Source organism: Amphiura filiformis, chromosome 6 (assembly GCF_039555335.1).
Source record: "Amphiura filiformis chromosome 6, Afil_fr2py, whole genome shotgun sequence".
Classification (NCBI taxonomy): domain Eukaryota; kingdom Metazoa; phylum Echinodermata; class Ophiuroidea; order Amphilepidida; family Amphiuridae; genus Amphiura; species Amphiura filiformis.
Genome location: NC_092633.1, coordinates 70,477,167 through 70,495,965, shown reverse-complemented (window position 1 = coordinate 70,495,965; position 18,799 = coordinate 70,477,167). Strand labels below are relative to the sequence as shown.

The 18,799-nt window shown below is 36.3% G+C and overlaps 1 protein-coding gene across 1 annotated transcript; it reads right to left on the bottom strand.

Moving 5' to 3' along the window:
- Nucleotides 1-514: 514 nt before the first annotated feature.
- LOC140155958 (uncharacterized) lies at nt 515-18,541 on the bottom strand. The gene is made up of 10 exons (XM_072178990.1): nt 18,470-18,541; nt 15,055-15,285; nt 13,781-14,161; nt 12,773-13,090; nt 12,194-12,392; nt 10,354-11,501; nt 9,259-9,451; nt 5,899-6,125; nt 4,123-4,392; nt 515-1,956 (listed from the first exon to the last, which is right to left on the bottom strand). The coding sequence occupies exons 3-10, from the start codon at nt 13,906-13,908 to the stop codon at nt 1,056-1,058; spliced, it is 3,384 nt and encodes a 1,127-aa protein (XP_072035091.1). The 5' UTR covers nt 13,909-14,161; nt 15,055-15,285; nt 18,470-18,541; the 3' UTR covers nt 515-1,055.
- Between the last annotated feature and the right edge of the window lie 258 nt (nt 18,542-18,799).

Here is an 18,799-nt window from a genome sequence, read left to right as displayed (position 1 = left end):
GGTATTGCATCAACACACACACACTTAAGTGTGTTATATGGTGTCATATCACATGGCTAAGAACCAATAAGATTGCAGGAACTTTCTTAAAGTGTTTTTAAAAACTTTAAGAAAGTTCTTAAAAGAATGACTGAAGGGTATATTCTAGCTAAGAGTTATGTATACATTCAGTAATAAACTGGATTCAAAAAGAAACTTTCAATTTTTCACAAGGTCATATTTTAAAATCCTGTCTATAAAATGAACAAAAATTACACACAGGATTACTTCAATACTCTACTCTGAACACATGTCAGTAACCAAGCAGTTGTCCAACTGACACAACAGCAAAATGCACTGACATGGAACACCTTCCTGGACCACATTCACAGCCCAACAGATTTCTTTGGCTGGGTTCCAATTATTCGCATGATGTTTAGAGTAGAGTATTGAAGTAATCCTGTGTGCAATTTTGTTCATTTTATGGAGAGATTTTAAGATATGACCTTGTGAAAAATTATAAGTTTCTTTTTTATGACCAGTTTATGAGAAAATATTGTGCAATTTACTGTACTGACATTTCAACATTGTGTACATGTCAATTGTCAAGTAACTACAATACAGAGTTGTCATTCAAATCATGTGGCGCCATCCTCTCTGCCCAAATAATCTCATTACACTATTGCTTTAGGTTAATTCCTATACTTGTGTAAGGTTTTCTGTGTGGGACCCAATGGTGATTAAACAGAACCAATATCCTATCCTTAATTGTATTCAGGACTTATGCAAAACTTGATATGAGTTGTGATATCATCTTTGGGGCTTGTAATGTGATTTGAAACTACTATTTATATTAAAGTTTTCAAAACAGAAATTATATTGATAATTATATTGATGCTGCCCTTTCCAGGACTTCAATAAAAACTGGTCCCACATTAGTCTTGCACAAGTATTGGAACAAAACCAAAATTAGAGACAATTCATGACTTGGATTTCCAAGTATAGTTATAAGCTGTATGAAGAGCATCTGTTGGAAAAACACATGGTGACTCACACCAACAAACCAACTGGATGTCTTACTGTAGGATACATTTGTCCTTTTTCACATTGCCACTTTTGCTACTCTCTGATGATGATGGACTACTACTTCTGCTCTGCCCTGTGTCAACGTCCGATACTCGTGGTGAATACCTTGTATTTCCAGGAGGTGGAACATAAGAGTACCTGGTATCATCAGATCTTAATGAAGGACTAGAAGATGCACCTGTACCCATTCCTGGACTGCTAGGATTACCAAGCGGCCCAAACCCTGAAACGTTTGAAAATGACGAAGCAGGTCTTGGAGCAGATCCTGTTCCATATCTAGCGCTAGAAGGTTGTTTGTTTGTTGCTGATGATGCGTAAGCAGAAGCATAGCCTGTCCCACCAGTAGCCCCATGTGTACCCCAATGTGAAGGAGAGCCAGTAGTGGGGATGTTTTGTAATCGAATATTGCCAACAGAGCTAGACCTTGGAACTGGTGGAGCTGGCTGTCTAATTAGAGTTGGTTGATCTGTAGATCGGACATACTCTATCAGATATTCTGGATAAGTTTGAGCTTTATCAAAGACAACATAAATAGATGGATCAACTTCCCGGTCCACACATGAATCATAGAGGTCACTTAAAGGATCATCAGGATTAATGTTAGGTGGACGTTTGTATTCTCTCTTACCAGCAACAAAGGACCCAACCAGGACTCGAACTAGGAACATCCTACGCAGGTTATTCTCAGTTGTACTGTAACTGTCCGAGTACCTTGCTTTACATGCAAAGTAGCTGCCTTGTCCATACAGAGTCCCAACATTTGATCCACTGATGCGAAAGTCAAAGTTTTGTCGACATATTGCTTCTGAGCTTTCTTTCTTTGTTCCATGCCAAAGCTGCTTCTCAAGAACAGGCTGTCCTTTGTTCTTCTTGGTCATCCGCTCTCGTTTTCTGTAAATAAAAAAATATGTTGAAATGGAACCTTTGTTGTAGGAGAGAGAGAATGTTTTTCAAAGGATATTAAGACATACAAGACAAGACAATACACAACAAGCTACAAGGCATATGAGAGAGTGAATGTCATATATTAAGGGCAGCAGGATCACCCGGGGTACTCAAATTTTTTTGGGTAGGGCCGTGCCTCTGAAGATTTTGAAGTAGGACCCATGGCTATACCACTTCAAACCTGATTTTTACTACCGATACATATACCAACATAGAAACGACACCCATGACTATACCAGTTGAAAAGACAAAAATACCACCCATTGATATACCAACCCCATATACTGACCCATCCATATACCACTATAGGCCTACGTTTAGAATACCGTAAAAAAAATTCATATATTTTTTGTTTCTTGTTTACCGGTACTGTATTTTTTATTTTTTTATTCTATTTATCAAGGGTATTTATTAATTATTATTATTTTGTTTGTTAGGGATGGTGCAATAATTATGTGTACCCCCGGGGTGGTTAATTATAGGGGGGAAAAGATTTTTTGGCAGGCCAAAAGGGGGGGGGGGGAGCGATTTTTGGCAGAACATTTTGAGAATTCACCACCCGGCCGGGTACACATAATTGTTGCACCACCCCTTATTTTGTAATGAATACAAATCCAAAATATATTTATTGTTGTTTTGTTTTCTCAGTTTCCTAATTTATGTTCGTTTGTCTTGTAGGGGCCAATATCTAGCCTAGTTTGTAACAAGTATTGTGTAGGGAAAGATGATTCTTGCACTTATTTAAATTTTATTTAACAACATACAAAAACCACAAAAACAATGGCACAGCTAGTCCCCCCATCATGGCCGTTGGTTCATGCAAGGCAGTCGATTGACGGAAGATGTTTTTGTGAAAAAAATTGGGTGAGCAATAGACAATATTTGTACCCTGCATGGTGAACAGAAAAAAAAATTAATAATTCAAAAATTAATAGTAATTTTGAACATTTTTTGAATTTTTTATTTATATTTTTTTTTGTGCGGTACCTTTTTTCTTTCCACTCATGATTTATTGACATTTTAAGCGAATTTAATATTCATGCATTTCTGTTCAATGCAATTGCAATTATCATTGAATTATCGAACCAAAACATCAATTTGACCCATGCATATCGATCGTGTATGATCTTGGCAGTGCTGTCGCGTGTCATGTCAGCTGAATTCGGCACCAAAAATAAAACGCAACTTTACACTAAAAACTTACCCGATTGTTGAAAAAACCTATTTATATGAATCGATGCATTTAAAAATCGGCAGTTAATTTACTTAGAGTTTGCGATCTCGAGTTCCGAGAGGCAAAACTGACTTAAAAAACAGCGATGAAAAAATTGCTGTTGCAACTTCGATACCGATAGTTTTCAGTGATTTATCAAAATTGGCTGGGGTAAACAGAAGTAGTGCTGGGCTCGCATATACTACACCGGAAGAGTGTCGCCATCTGTTTGCAATGACAACTCAACGTTTGCTAATCGGACTATTAATTGATTTGCCCAGCTCTGAATTTATGGTTCTGATTTGCCTTATTTGGATAGCGATGTACCTTATTTGGAAACGATCAGACAATTTATTTTCGTGAAGTTCATGCAAGTGAGTTTAAAGATTTTTGGGGATTTTTGACCCATTGATATACCAAAATCTGATTTAGACCCCATTTCAATACCAATTTCCACTTACTACCCATGTGTATACCACAAAAGCGGAAAAAATAAGGGTCATTGATATACCAAGCGGCCGAAAATCGACCCATGTTTGCGGCACGTCCCGTATGGTCATTTGTACTGAGTACCCCCGGCAGGATCATTTCTGCATAATTATAAAGGGCCAGGGGATTCACTCTATCATTATTGAATTTGAATTTAGCCTGAATAGGTAAATATGTCACCTCTTGCCTTATTTTAGGCCAAGGCTGTATTTACTACTTACCCGTGGACCATTGTTGAAGCTATTTCACATACAATGTTCATAAAACTCCAGAAAAAGAATGGGAGCATATATTATTGAAATATCTTTTAAGGTCAATTTCCAAAAACCAAAACATAACATTGCGACACAGATCTCTCCCGATATGTCTATTGTAAACATTACAATGTTCTGAAATATGCTAGCACTTACATGGAGAAATCTTGCCACAGTTCCAGATTCTGAACACGCTTGATGGCAACAATGGTTGCACTAACATCATCCATGGTATTCCAGAACATATCTGCTACTTTCATATACTCATGCTCATGATAACCAATATCAAGTGGTATCAGTTTGGGTTCATTCTCTTGGGCCATCTCCTTCATATCCCAGGTATCAGGTACATTGTGACTGCCAATGTCTGCTGTCCTTTTGTCTGGTTTGGTATCATTGACTGGTGATGATGATGATTGTGTAGGGCTTTAAAAATAAAACAAAGCGGAAAAATATGGCTGAAATCCTCAATTAATATAATGCAAGCTTGTAAATCATGTAGGACAATTCAAGTAAGTTTATTATGTCATAATAATATGTGACATGATCTGGTCCATGGGGCCAAAGGCGGCAAATTTGAATTTGAGATAAAGGCAAAAAATGGAGTAAAAAAAACCCCAATAAAATACATAAGAAAATACACATCACAAAAGTTCATAACTTTAGAACCAAGTATGCTAGACCTTTTATGTTTTCAGTATATGATAGCCTAATGTTTATATATGGTGATAATTATAGTAAGTCAATTTTCAAAAATGCCACCTTTGGCCCCATGGAACAGATTGTGTCACATATGTTAAAGAAATATGCAGAGGAAAAGGTGCTCACTGCAAAACACATTGATGAGGGTTAGTTAAGGAAAAGTGATTATGCTCTCTATATAATGTGCAAATTATCATATTTTTAATATAAATGCAAATGCAACACAAAACTATCTTGCTTTTCACTACAAAGTTGCAAGTCAATCTACTGTTGTGCTTAGCCCAGAGGATCAATGGTGTACACATTAGATTTCATAGGTGAATTATTAGCTCATTAATATGTACATATATGCAAATTTTGAGATTGAAAACTATACAACATCCAATGTCTTAATTGTCATTTAATGTTTTATCATCCTACCATGTTTTCAGCAAATTGATCATTGCATTTTGGCAGTAGAGTGTGACCAAAAGACCACAAGGCATGATATTTTCACTTTTCCTCAGATCATTTTAACATTATTGCAGACCCACAGTACAGGTGACCATTTCACTAAATCTTATGTTTGTGATAATTTCATTAAGATTTCCGCAAAAAATATTGTTATGCTAAAAAATCACTACTTTTATCTAAATTAATCTTGTCATATGCACTGTTACTTGGTATCCATTAATTGTCAGAGCCAACTCCTATCCACCCCCAGAACAATGATGAAGACTTTCTTGAAGTTACTGTAATAAATGCACTGAATTTTAGCTTCAATCAGACTAAAAGTTCTCAAGACTGTAATTTTAGGTGCATTTCAATCATATTGTGCGACTTTATGTAGTAGTTATGTAAGATATATATCCCTTTAGCTGTGCAATCACACAGATTTGGGCACAATTCATGTGCAAAATGTCCAGAGGATTTAATGGAAAAGTGAATAGCTACCGTAATAGTAAGGGAATTTCCGAATCCATAACAAATTATGTGAATCCTTTCTTTCCAAACCATGTTTGTCTAATATTCATTCTGGCTAGGAGATATGTTTTAATGGATGATGATACAACACAAATGAAACAGCTCCTTAGAGGCCGGTCGAGTGCAGATCCGTCAGTACACGCTTTTCAATACGGAATAAATGCTAACCTCATCGTGACATCATCCAAGCAGCAAAGTTCATTTCCCATTGAAAAAGCGTTATACGACGGATCTGCAGTTGACCGTTCTGTTAGATGTGATACTCACAGTGATTTCATCCGGTCATCATGTGTCACAAATTTGGGTCGCCTCCGTACTTCTCTTTGAGTGGTGTAAGCCAGATTCTTTTGATACATAGTTTGAAAGTTGAGATGGTAGTTATTTCTGCTACCGGTAGTACTGAATGGGTAGATGTTGGCACCATATTTCAGGTAGTTCTGATAGGCTTTTTCCAAATCATTTCTATTCACATCACTTTGCATATTCTTTGAATTCTGGAAAAGATATACGAGCAAATAAAGAATTATATTCAATTACTCATAAATTAAAAAGGGACATATAATATTATAAAACTGATGAACTGAATTATGGTTCAAGGTAAAAAAATTTAATTAGTTTTTTTCTCATTTTTGTTACCAAAATATCAATAAAAATTGTGTTTTAAAAGCATTTATGGAAGCATAAATGGAAGAATTGTGTGATTATTAAATCATTAACCCTATATTAATAGGGTGGCCACAATGCTAGCTATTGTGTGTACCCCTGCCTACATACACAAATGTATGGTGGAAATGTAACAGATTCTGCAGCAGTTGGAAAACTTTTTGGCAATTTGAATTCCATATAATTTGTCTCCTAGTAACTTCTGTGCAAACCCGACTACCTAATTAGATAGAAAATATTCTGCTCGTAATGAAGGTGAATATAGCATTTTTATACAGTCACACATAAAAAAAATTACGCACAAAATAATTTTTTGTCATCAAATAAAACTATTTTCCCAAAGATGTACAATTATGCTATATTCAGTTTTACAATCTAGACCCTCAGAGCAAAATCATGTGCAAAAATCAGACAATTTGGTTGTGTAGTTTAGGAAATACAGGCATTTGAAGGTCATAATTGGCACATAATAGCGCCCTCAACGGTGAAAATCACAAATATTTACCTTAAAAGTCCTGGCAAAAGAGTTATTTTTGTGATTTCAGCCATTTTAAAAATGTTGTAAAGAAGCAAATATAGCAATTATGACCCTGGATTTTTAATATTTGCTTAAATGAACATTAAATAAACAAAAACTATACATCTAATGCTTTCTTTGGCTTTATTCCCACAATTATCGCTCCGTGAATATGCAAATTTATGCCAAAATCAGGATTTTCCTAAAAATGGGGTAAAAATGGCCAATTTTGTGAATCTTTAAAAAGCTGTATCTTCGCAACGGATTGTCCGATTGAGTTGATTCAAATAGTTTTTTTAATCATTTTGGAGCAGGAACAATTCTGACAGAAAAAGTAATTCCAGGGGTGGGTTTGAAATTTTCATGTGACCACCCTAATATTAATGAAAATATTTCATTATGTGTATAAGAATTTTTAAAATGTTCCGAACATTGATTGAGTTTGAGTCGAGGATGAGGCTGGAGGCTGGAGGGAGGAGGGGAATTGCTGTAGTATGCATTGGATTTTTGCAAGCTTTGAGATATTCTTTTTCTCGGGGGGCTAATATATGACCCATGTGAGTAAATGAGACAGCCGGCATATATCGTGATGTATGTATTATGTGCATATTTTGACTTCTTCCACAAAAATGTCATTTTTCCAACATCTGTTTCATCTGACCCCCATAAGTTACATTACACCTCTTTTTACGGTATCATTTGACCCCAAGATGACTCTTGACCTCAACATCCTTCAGGTCACTGTAAGTACCCCCTACCAAGTTTGAGTTCACTATAGTAAGTAATCCTTTTGGCCAATGATCCACAGCATCATCCCCCACTGGTTTTTTTTAAAGTCAAGATTTTATACAACAGAAACCTACATAATGTTAGTGTGCAAAAAATATCTTGAAAATTCATTCACAAAAATATTGTCAAATTTGTATTTATGTTCTGTTAAAAGAACAAAATTACAGCAGGCTCACAAAATATATGAAGCAAAGTCATATACATAATCATGCATTATTCGCTAACGCAAAATCGGAATCACATGGAATTTTGGGAATACACTTTTTTCGTGGATATCTACTCAAACATGCCATGAAAAGAGGATGCCAGAATCACAAAATACTCCTTCAACCAAATTAGCACATGCATACACATTATATTCATGTAAATGCCCTATACTCATATAGATATAAATATAGTCATTGCATAAATTCTTCAAGTTTGCATAAGTTCAGGCCAGATAAAAATGTCAATTCTTGTGTAGTGTACTGTAATGTTATGTGAACTCTATTAATGCCTGTATCTCAATTTAAGGCAGCTGTGTACTCTCAGACATGCATGTAGTAAAAGTGCAATAACTTTGTAATTATTCGCATAAGACATATAAAAGTATACATTTTATGAAGGCAAGACATCAATAAATCTTAATATAAATACAGATTTGGGGTAAAAACAACAATTATGAAGAAAATCACAAAAAGTGAGTTTTTGGCAATATTTGTTAGGTACATCATAACAAAAAAACACTCTTTCCAAAATATTTCATTTTGTTTTTAGCTCAATCTTGAGGCTCCATTCCAAAAACGTTTTTTTAATTTTTTTGATATTGGCCTTATTTTTTCAGATATTGACCATATAAGGCATCAAATTGAACTTTTTAAAATTCACAAATGCCTATTTGCACAAAATGATGCCTAAAATCGTAAATAGACCAAAATATAAAAAAATGAAAAAACAGTTTCTTGAGTCGATCATGCTTTTTACGATGATCATATTTGCTTACCTATAGATGCTGTATTTATTGAGTTATCGTGTACCTAAATCGTCATTTTACCGAGAAAATGAACATTGAAATAATGGCCGTTGAAGTTTAAAGTGGTCACATTTTGCACTTTCATCGAATCTCACAGGAGAATCGGCAGTTTTCGTTTTGTACCTATTATTACGTGAACATCGGGTAAATCCACAGCCCCTTGAGAAGTTTGAGCGAAATCCATTCATAACTTGATATTTAAATCGGGGAAAGAACTTGAAAAAACCCACATTTTATCAGCTAAAACGGAGCCATTTGACCGCCAGGTTTTTGTGAAATCAGTGCTTCCGGCCTTCCGCGGTGCTTCCATAAGATGCGCCGCGCATGCAGATAAGCGTCGCGTATGCGTAGCATATTTGTGCGTTAACAAATTATGACGTTTACCCTGCTGGTACAACAAAGATTTTCTTTCCTTTTCAATTTCAAACACGAGTGGAATAGTGAAATAAAATCCATAAAATATTGCAGTTGGAGTTCACAAATCTGGATTTTCATTCCTTGTATTTATAAAAAACATAACAAAGTACAAACATATCAAAAAAACTCAATTTTGAGAAAGAAACAATGTCTAGAGTACACAGCCGCGTTAACAATAATGCCTGGATGGATCAGTATAATGTCACATAAAAATTCTCTGCCTGCTTACCTTCTGAGCATACTCTATCCAGTGTCCATTCTCATCTTTCCAATACCATATCCACTCAACACAGAAAGGTTTCAATCCTTCTTCTGTACATCGAACAGTTGACATGGTAGACAGGCGGCGTATCACATCATTTCCTAATAGGCAATCGCTTGAAACAGGCAATGTATTGAAGTATACTGTATCGTTACCTCCTCTGAGAATTGATCAAAATAAAAAAGTTCAAGTGATACATTTGATTGTAAAGATGTTCTTATTATGCAGTTCATTCAAATGGGTTGGAACTCTTGTGTGATGCAGATGATGTAATTACTTTTGGTGCTGGTAATGTTAGTAAAGCCTGGTAATTATAGGTGTGGTTATAGATCTGGGTACTGTGCAGCACAGGACTTTATAAACATTTTCCCTTGTTAGGGTGTTAAAATGTCTCCACACAGTGTAAGGTCTTCATAAAAGATAGTAGTATATTTTAATCTTCAAGGTTATGTAAATGTCACTTTGGTTCACTATTCCGACAGCCATCATTTTGATTTTTGATTTATTCTCAAAGAAAAAAGCAAAGTGAACATGAATAATGAATATCTAGCTTTGTTGTGTAATATCAATACATATATAAGGACAACATTAACATTTTCCATGTGAGGGTGTTAAACATTGTAACTAGAAATGAGGTCTATATTAGGATGCTAACATACACATGCACCATCATGGAATGCTTTATCCATACATGTACACACACCCCTACATATGCACAGTACTTTAATGTGTGTCAAAAAGGTTTGAATCTATGAGTTTCCAAGTTTATTGAAGAAATAGCTAAATGCACATACAATTGAGTGAAATGTTGCTCAAATACTAATCATTACATGAGGATATTTATATTATTGCTTCCAGTACATCTTTTCCATGTGCATCATGACAGCCTGTGATATAAAGTTGGAAATTAATATTGGTGTTCACCATTGTGATAAAAATTGTAGGGAATTAACATTCTTCAATAAAGCAGAAAATATTACACTCAAAAATAATAACTGACCCAATTATTCCCCCCTTTGGACAACCAGTTAGGTTACACACTTGCAATGAAACTCATGTTACCTGATTGAGACAACAATACCGTCAGCAGATGGTTTGGAGAAGGTTTCTTCTAGTTTGGTGTTCATCTTGTCATCAAAATTCTGCCAATTTAGTCCTCTTTTGAACTGCCACTGAAAAGCAGACTTGACATGCAGCTTACTGCAATTTAAAACAGGACAGCGATTTGGACCATACTCAGTACATATTTCAACAGCTTCACTCCATGAAGAAATTGAAGCAGCCCCAGCAGCTGCCCCCTGCTCCTGCACTTTTGATCCAGAAGTAGAGTTTAGAAAACTTGCAAATGGTTTCTCTGGTTCTGGTTTTGATACTTTACTCTCATAGTTAGTTTGAAGGTTATGCTTGATTCCTTGCTTTGGTTCAGTGGGCTCTGGCAAATCAGAGGGCATGTACTGTGAAGTATTCACTATTTTTTCAGGTATTAATATCTTGCTCATATACTCAGTTTGAAGGTTATATTGGATATCTTTCTGCTCTGAATCAACAGGATTGAGAACATCAATGAGTTTAACAGTTTCTCTTTCTGGTGGAACTGAAGTTTCTTCATGAGATGTTTTCAGAGGTACAACAGGATCTGCACATTTCCTCTTTGATCTAACAGAAGGTTCCTTTGGTTTAGAGACCACAACTTCTGCAACAGATTCTTCAGGTACAATATATGCAAGTGGGTCATGTTTACCCGGATGTTTGGCAGTGCTCGATTTCACAATATCCACTTTTGGCTTCACCACAGGGTTTGCTTTGCCCACTGGTTGTATTGGTACTGGCATTGTTACTTTGGGTTTCACATCTGAACTCTGTCTTTGATTGTCTGTACCAGATTGTACTTTTGGTCTTTGTGTTTGATCTTTATCAGAGGTGCTTATACTTGTCTTCGTTTTTGGACGCTTGTCATTTCTAGGCTTAGTGGTGCTATTTGTTGACCTTTCTGATTCAAAACTTTGATAAGAAGCTGGAGTGTAAAACCTTGGTCGTCTGCAGATTTTCAAATTCCGTTGTCTGCCTATGTTTTGAGTCATATTCTCAAAATTGATATAGTTTACAGATGATTGCTGAAATATATATTCTTTAGGGCCATCACGGAGGTAATTCCGGTAGGCCCTTTCCAATGTGTCGCTATCTGTAATGCTGTGCTGATTAGGAGGATTCTGGAATAAAAAATTAATGAAGAAAATAAAATTATGAAGCTTAACCAAATAATGGTGATTATAGAAATATTAAAATATTGATCTCTTCAAGGAATGAATACCTAATTTAAGATAATGACTTTGAAGGGAGATTATTACTTCTGTATTATATGTTTAAAACAAAATTAATAGTAGTACACTAACGGAAAGCCCTATATCCATTTATAGTTTGCTTGCCATTGGAAAGTCCTCTACAACTTATACTTGATAATTAATTTTCTAACATATAGGGCATACTGTTGTGATTGCCGGAGTGTTCCTTTAAATATTGTGAATTTAAGACCTGTATAATGTATCTTGCATTTTATAGAATTAATAAAACATGGAAGTAAGATAATAGCTTAAATAATTAAAAGAGTTTCATAATTATGTGACTTGATATTTTTTTATGTGTGTTTTACAATTCTTGATATGAGGCAAAAACGTACATAGTACCCATAACTTAAGAACCATAAGACCTACAACAAATGAATGGAGAAGTTTCCATTCTCTATGGAAGGTAAGTACAAGATTCGCATCTCAAGTGAAGGCAAAAGTGTTTGGAGGCTGATATAAGTCATCTAGTATCCACCTGGACTGCATACTAGATATTAAAACAGCTTTTAAAACACTTTCCACTAGGCACACAGCATTTCAACAGACTATAATAGTACCTGTTTAGAATATTCCTCCCATGTTCCTTGGTCAGTATTCTCCCAGTACCATACCCAATGCGTGCAGTAAGGCTGCATATTCTTCATCTGGTTAAAAATGATAGGCAATGTACACAGTCTACGAATATCCTGGTATTTATGAGAGGCCTTTGGTTGGAACATCGTCATGGTGTCAAATTCTACGGTGTACGATTGTCTCCTGGAGAATGAGAATTAACAAAATTATTTGCAAAACTAATAAAGAAATCAAGGCTATAGAATACAGAGATACTATCTTTTTAATATATTTCATGCTATTCACATTCTAATATTACACAATGACCACCAGCAGTATAAAAGGGATTTTTAAAATCCCTGCTCGTGCAATTTATATGATTATAATGCTAGGACTTGAATGTGTTTCTGTACAGAATGCACATTTTATACAGCAACTAGGACTAGTTGCATACATACTGGATAACATTTCCCAGGAGAAGTGAAATTGCTGTTCTGTTGCCTTGCCCACAAGTTGACCTTTGGGTCAAATGAGTGCTAAACTGCAAAGTCTCTTCATTGATTTTGGTCTTAAATGAATCTTACCCAACTTTGACATGTTCTATGTTGTCAATGGATGGATTACAAAAGGCCTCTTCTATACTCTTGTTGCATTGATCATCAAAGTGTTTCCACTGACTGCCTCTGAGCACCTGCCACTGATATGGCAGCTTGGATGGCCTGTGTAACTTGCAGCAGTTATCTCCATGTTTGCAATGGCCATCTCTCACATGAAATGTACACAATTCCTCTTTCACAGGCGAATCAGGTTGGATCTCTGAGGTTTCACTGAGTCCATCCATGCTGACAGCTGCCCTTAGTTTATGATGTCTTCCTCTCCTTCGCCTTTGTCTTCTAGGATTCCTGGACAGTAAGAAATTGACACAATATCTCGTGTTATAGTTATTATCAGCAATTATTTTGACAGTTTAGAAAACTATTGATTTCCTAGTTTATCTTGAATTTGGCAAATGAAACATGAGAGTACTACATCCTTCGGAGAGGATGTTACGGCTTAAGCACTGGTGTATATAACACCTATACACATATATTTGTGACTTGCTACCACAAAATGAGCATAAAGTCACAATTGGTAGTTTTGACCATGGGGCACGATGAGCCATTCATGAAGGATATACTACTGGCTTGTACAGGTGCACGGCAAACAAAAAAGAACACCAACTCAGCAGCCATGATGTCTTGAAACTACTAACTTGCCACGATTTAACGCTCATTGTGTGGTAGCCATTAGTTTAAAAAGGAGTAGGATGTAAAATGTGCTGAGACTTGTGGATCAAAGTATGCAGAGGTTTGTGGATCAACGTCCAGGCATTGTGCCTCTGTGTAGCACACTGATTTTTTCTTTAAGCCCATGACTGTCCTAATCCATCCCATTACATCCAAAAAGGGTCCATATGGAAAGCAACACTGCTGCACTGTGTGTCTATAAATGGCTACTCCCTTTAAAGTAAGATGCCATACATAAAAAACAGTAAAATATTTTGTTTAGATGATGGTCAATCTCGATCTAAGAATGTTTGTTGAATTCTTTACCTTGGTTCTGATGTACTGGACAAAACAGAGCCTGTATCGTCACTGTCATCAAGAGTATACTCCACATTCTCTGCATCATCTGATGGGAAACGTAGAGCAGGTCCAAGATCTGATGAAAGCTGATCCATTTGTGAATTATCTATATCCTCCTCCTCTCCTTCTTCCTCCTCATCCTCCTCCCGTTCATCATGTTGTCTCTGATCATTTTTACGAGCAAACTGAGCAGCTACTCTCTTCCGAAGATAATTAATTAAGTCTTCATCATCTTGATATGGGTCAATTTTATACTGTTTTAAAATCTCTGATGGCTGATCATCTGTGAAATCATGGCTGAATCGACATCGTCCACGAAACCTACACCCATCATCAGTAAATATATTGCTGCAAAGAAATACATTAAATTTAGTCAGTTTTGTTATGCTGTATATACTTTAATGCCCCCTATATCTACTTTCATGCTCAACGCAACTACAAAGCCTAGATAAATAGAACATGGTAGGATTTTGATGCAAGGCATGATTGACCATGAAGCCTCCAGTATGGGGTTTTACCAGACTCTCACCAAGTGGCATTTTTTAAATGTATTCTTGTTATTAGTATTACCCAATCCGAGGCAGGGCTTGATGTCAAATGGATCATCTTCAATATATGTGACCTTTAATAGACACCACTATCCTATCCATATAGGCAAAAAAAAGGTCTGTCTCAGACACTTTGCTCAGAAAGCTACATGTGCTATGCACTTTTTGTTTTTCTTTTCTTTTTTTGTTTGTTTTGTTAATTGGCTATGCCAATGAGAATTTGTTTTTACCCTAAAAAACTATATTGAGAAGAGTACTGACACAAGACCAAGATCCTGTGATGGTGGAAGGTTGAAGCATTAAATTAGTGATTCACTCCTTATTGTGGTACATGTACAGTTTCCAAACCTGTTTCTACATGTTACCTGCTGTTCCATGATTTATAGTTATTGTTGTACTCACATTGTCAAGTAACAGGTAAAACTGGTCATTCCCACTGGAGCCATTAAGTGATTCCGCCAGTACTTTGAGTGGCATCGTATATCTGCTGTGTCCTGCTATGTCCTAGCAGTTTGCCTGAGCTTCACAATTATTATTTTCTCAGTCATGTATCCTTTGCAATCCTCGCATTTAATATTTAATCTCTCACACAGACTGATGTCTTGCTAGGACACAGCAGATAGGCCGCCTTCTCTCTCTTTATAGGATACATATTCCCCAAGACCAGCATACCAAATCCAACTCCATACTCACCGACATAAATGAAGGAAATTGCAACTATTCCCCTTTGCACAACCCTTAACTGGATGATTATAACTCCAACACACCCCTGGCAAATGTCCACCGCCTCCTCTCCTGTCACGTCCGCCTCTCCCTCTGCCTCGACCCCCTCTCCCCTGCCTCGTCCCCTACTGCCCCTTCCTGACATCCTAGCTGTTCTTCAGTCTGTTATCTACAATCTCAGTTCATGGATGTTATTTCATCCTGGAGAGGGAAATAAAATAATATCATAGATAATTAATGGAAGTGAAAACCCCCATTGAAAACTTAATTGTCTCAATCAATATGTATGTAACATGATCAAAAGGAATGAGTCTACATGTATATGTTGACAATTTGCAAATTGATTTTTGTTCAAATTAATGTTGTTTACTCACAATTCCAAAATGCACAAGTATGGTCCAAACCCCATTAAAATGGACTTTTGGTTGAGGGATTCTCTAACTTTAAAAACATAGGAATATATCAGTAGCACCCATCTCTATCAATCACCCAAACTTGATAATTGATATGAGACTCATTCTTCTTGACCTTGTCATACATATATTCAGGAATATAACCTGGGATTCAATTGCATTTGAATTTTAAGAAACCTTCAATTCTCTAAGCCTTTCCTGGCAGGGTTTCTCTGAACAAATTTAGTGGCTCTTCTTTGTATTGTCTTGATTTCTTGATATCTTTGAATTGGTATGGACTACATGACTGGACACAGAATGGAGAAACTCTCTATATCAATGTACTTAAGGGGGTACTACACCCCTGCCCAATTTTGTGCCTATTTTTGCATTTTTGTCAAAAATTATAGCGTATTTAGTGACAAGTAAGATATGTATATTATAGTGGCAAGGACTCAAACGAATGAACTTGAAATTTTATTTCAACACAGACAACAGTTGTGGAGTTACAGTCAAAAATGAGGGAAAACCAATATTTGATCAATAAATCAATAACTACGTGCCTTGAGTTGCTGAATTTTCAGTGCAGTAGTTGTAGTCCTTGCCCTTATAATATACATATCTTACTTGTCACCAATGCGCTATAATTTTTGACAAAAATGCAAAAATAGGCACAAAATTGGCCAGGGGTGTAGTACCCCTTAAATGTTCTCTTGATGATTCTTTATAGACAGCATGGTCATGGGATTGTTTGTATCCTTTGTACACTGTATTGATGGTTATTGGTTTTGCAAAGCATCTGTGATGTAAACTCCCTGATACTTCTCTTCTTTGTTCACCATTATTTTGTCAATGTTTCCTCCCAATTTGCATTTTGATGCATTCAAAACAAAGAAGCTAGGTGGCGGACCAGCCCTTTAGTTAGTTGAGATCACCATGTATATAGCGTAACTCCTTCTGAGCTGTTTTTATCCTGTTCTAAAGCTTGGTGTAGTCAGCAAACATTCTAGTTGTTGACGTAACTATCTCTGCCAAGTCATTGACATACAGAGATGCCACTCAGTTTCACTCTTTTAAAAATCTGGAACTAAGGAAGAAAAACCTGAAAAAGCACAAAGATTGCAAGCCAAGAAGCCCCAAAACAGGGAATTTAAAATCACAAAATACCTAAATTCAGGCAAAAACCTGTAAAGTGGCACCTCTGGACGTACAGTACAAAAGATTGGACCTAGCACTGATCCTTGCGGTATGCCACTCATGACATCAGCCCTATCTGACAATTCTTTCCTCACTCCAACTTTTTGTTTTCTGTTCTATTTAAAGGAGGATTTCGTGATCCTAGCATCCTCTTTTTATGACATTTTTCAGTAGGTATCCACGAAAAAAACTTATTTCCAAAATTTCAGTTGATTCTGATTTTTCGTTTGAGAGTTATACATGATTATGTGTATTACACTGCTCCATAGGCCACTGTTGTAATTTCGTTACCAGAACGAAATTCAAATATGACGATATTTTTGCAAAACGAATTAGGGCTGTGCAATAATTATGAGCCCGGGGTAAAATTGGGGGGGCAAGAAATTTTGGCAAGCTTAAAGGGGGGGGGCAAGCAATATTTGGCAAGCCGAGAGGGAGGGCAAGCGATTTTGATACACATTCATGGGGCGCCTTTTTAATAAAACGCTCTAAAAAGGCTTAGGAAAACAGTACGGAAATGCTTAAATATGCAAATTTTCAATTGGCATGCGCAAGGGGGGGGCAAGCTATTTTTGGCAGGCCGAGAGGGGGGCAAGCAATTTTGGCGAGCCAATTGCAAATTTTACCCCCCAGGGGCTCATAATTATTGCACAGCCCTTAAGCTGCAAGAAATTTTTGGTACATAAACGTTATGTAGCCAGAGGTTTCCAGTGGTGTAAAAATCTCAATTGAGAAAAGTGGGGGGATGAGGCTGTGGATCACAAAATGCCCTTTTAATTTTAATTAAAAATGCCCAAAAGGTAGGATTTTTAGGGGAACTCATATTGGAAATGTACAGTAGCCTCCTAATATTTATCTCCAATTTTATTTGGTGACTTTTGTTTCTGCACATGCGAGTTGCAATTTTCCTAGAGATTGCGAACTGGCTTTAAAATACCAATTCTATTACCGCCACGACCCATTATTCAAAATCGTGCACTGTGATTTGTTAAAACGCGTCATGTGAGAGCCCATTATTCTGCAATAATGGGTCAAGCGCTGTAACACATTCTACGCACAGCATTACGCTTGGTTACGCGTGCAATATTTCCGCGATTCGCGCTGTCACTTACGCAAACTCGCTCCACCTTGAAGTAAACAACTTAAAATGTTTGTGCCAAAAATGATATTTTCTCTTTAAATCGCACTATTTTCTGGTAATAGAATAGAAATAAAGGGTGCAGCATTATCTTTACATAAATAATGTGTCCTTGGCAGTAAAACTTTTAAATAATGGGTTCGCTGCCTCACCCATTATTTACGCTTTACTGCTTCGACACATTATTTGGGTGTAAAAGATAATGCATTACCCTTTATTTCTTAAATAAAGGTTAAGCCATGAACCCCCTATACATCCAAACATTGTAACAGTCTGCCTATTATTGTGAGAATATTCCAATCAGAGCATATTGATTGCGATATTGAACACTTTTGTGACATTATAATATCATTCATAAAATTTCATTGACATTGTTTCATACATTTTAACTTTATTCATAAAACATGGATTTACAAATTTTACAACACGGATTACAACACGGAAAAAGGATTTTAGAAAACGGTAAACTTCGGACTCTACCTTTAACGCTAGGTCTGGGGTCTGAAATGTCTGACCGTATGAAAATGACATTGACAAGTCATGAAATCAAATCTGCATCTGCAGAATTTGTCACTGAGCATGCAGCATGCCATGAGCATGTGATTGATATCATGCATTCATTGGAATGGAAGTAAAAGAAGAGCATTAAACACATTACCATAAAATATTCCTGGAACATTTGATCTTTAGATCGATTTCATATCCAATCTGTATTAAACTAGAGAAAATCTTACTCACACTGCACTCCGGATTGCATGAGCTGGTCGAAGTTCGGGAATTCCCCCCACCTGCACCGGAAGTGTCTGATGGGCGATGTCGGATCACTTTCGGTATTGCTCGTCCCTAAATTTGAGAAGTGAAAACAACAACACAAACCTGCAGATCATGGTCATGATGAAATAAATTTTTAACAAATCTCTAATTGACACGTATAAATGTGGAGTTGAATTTAATTTACAGTGAAGACATACCAGAATATTCCTTATAA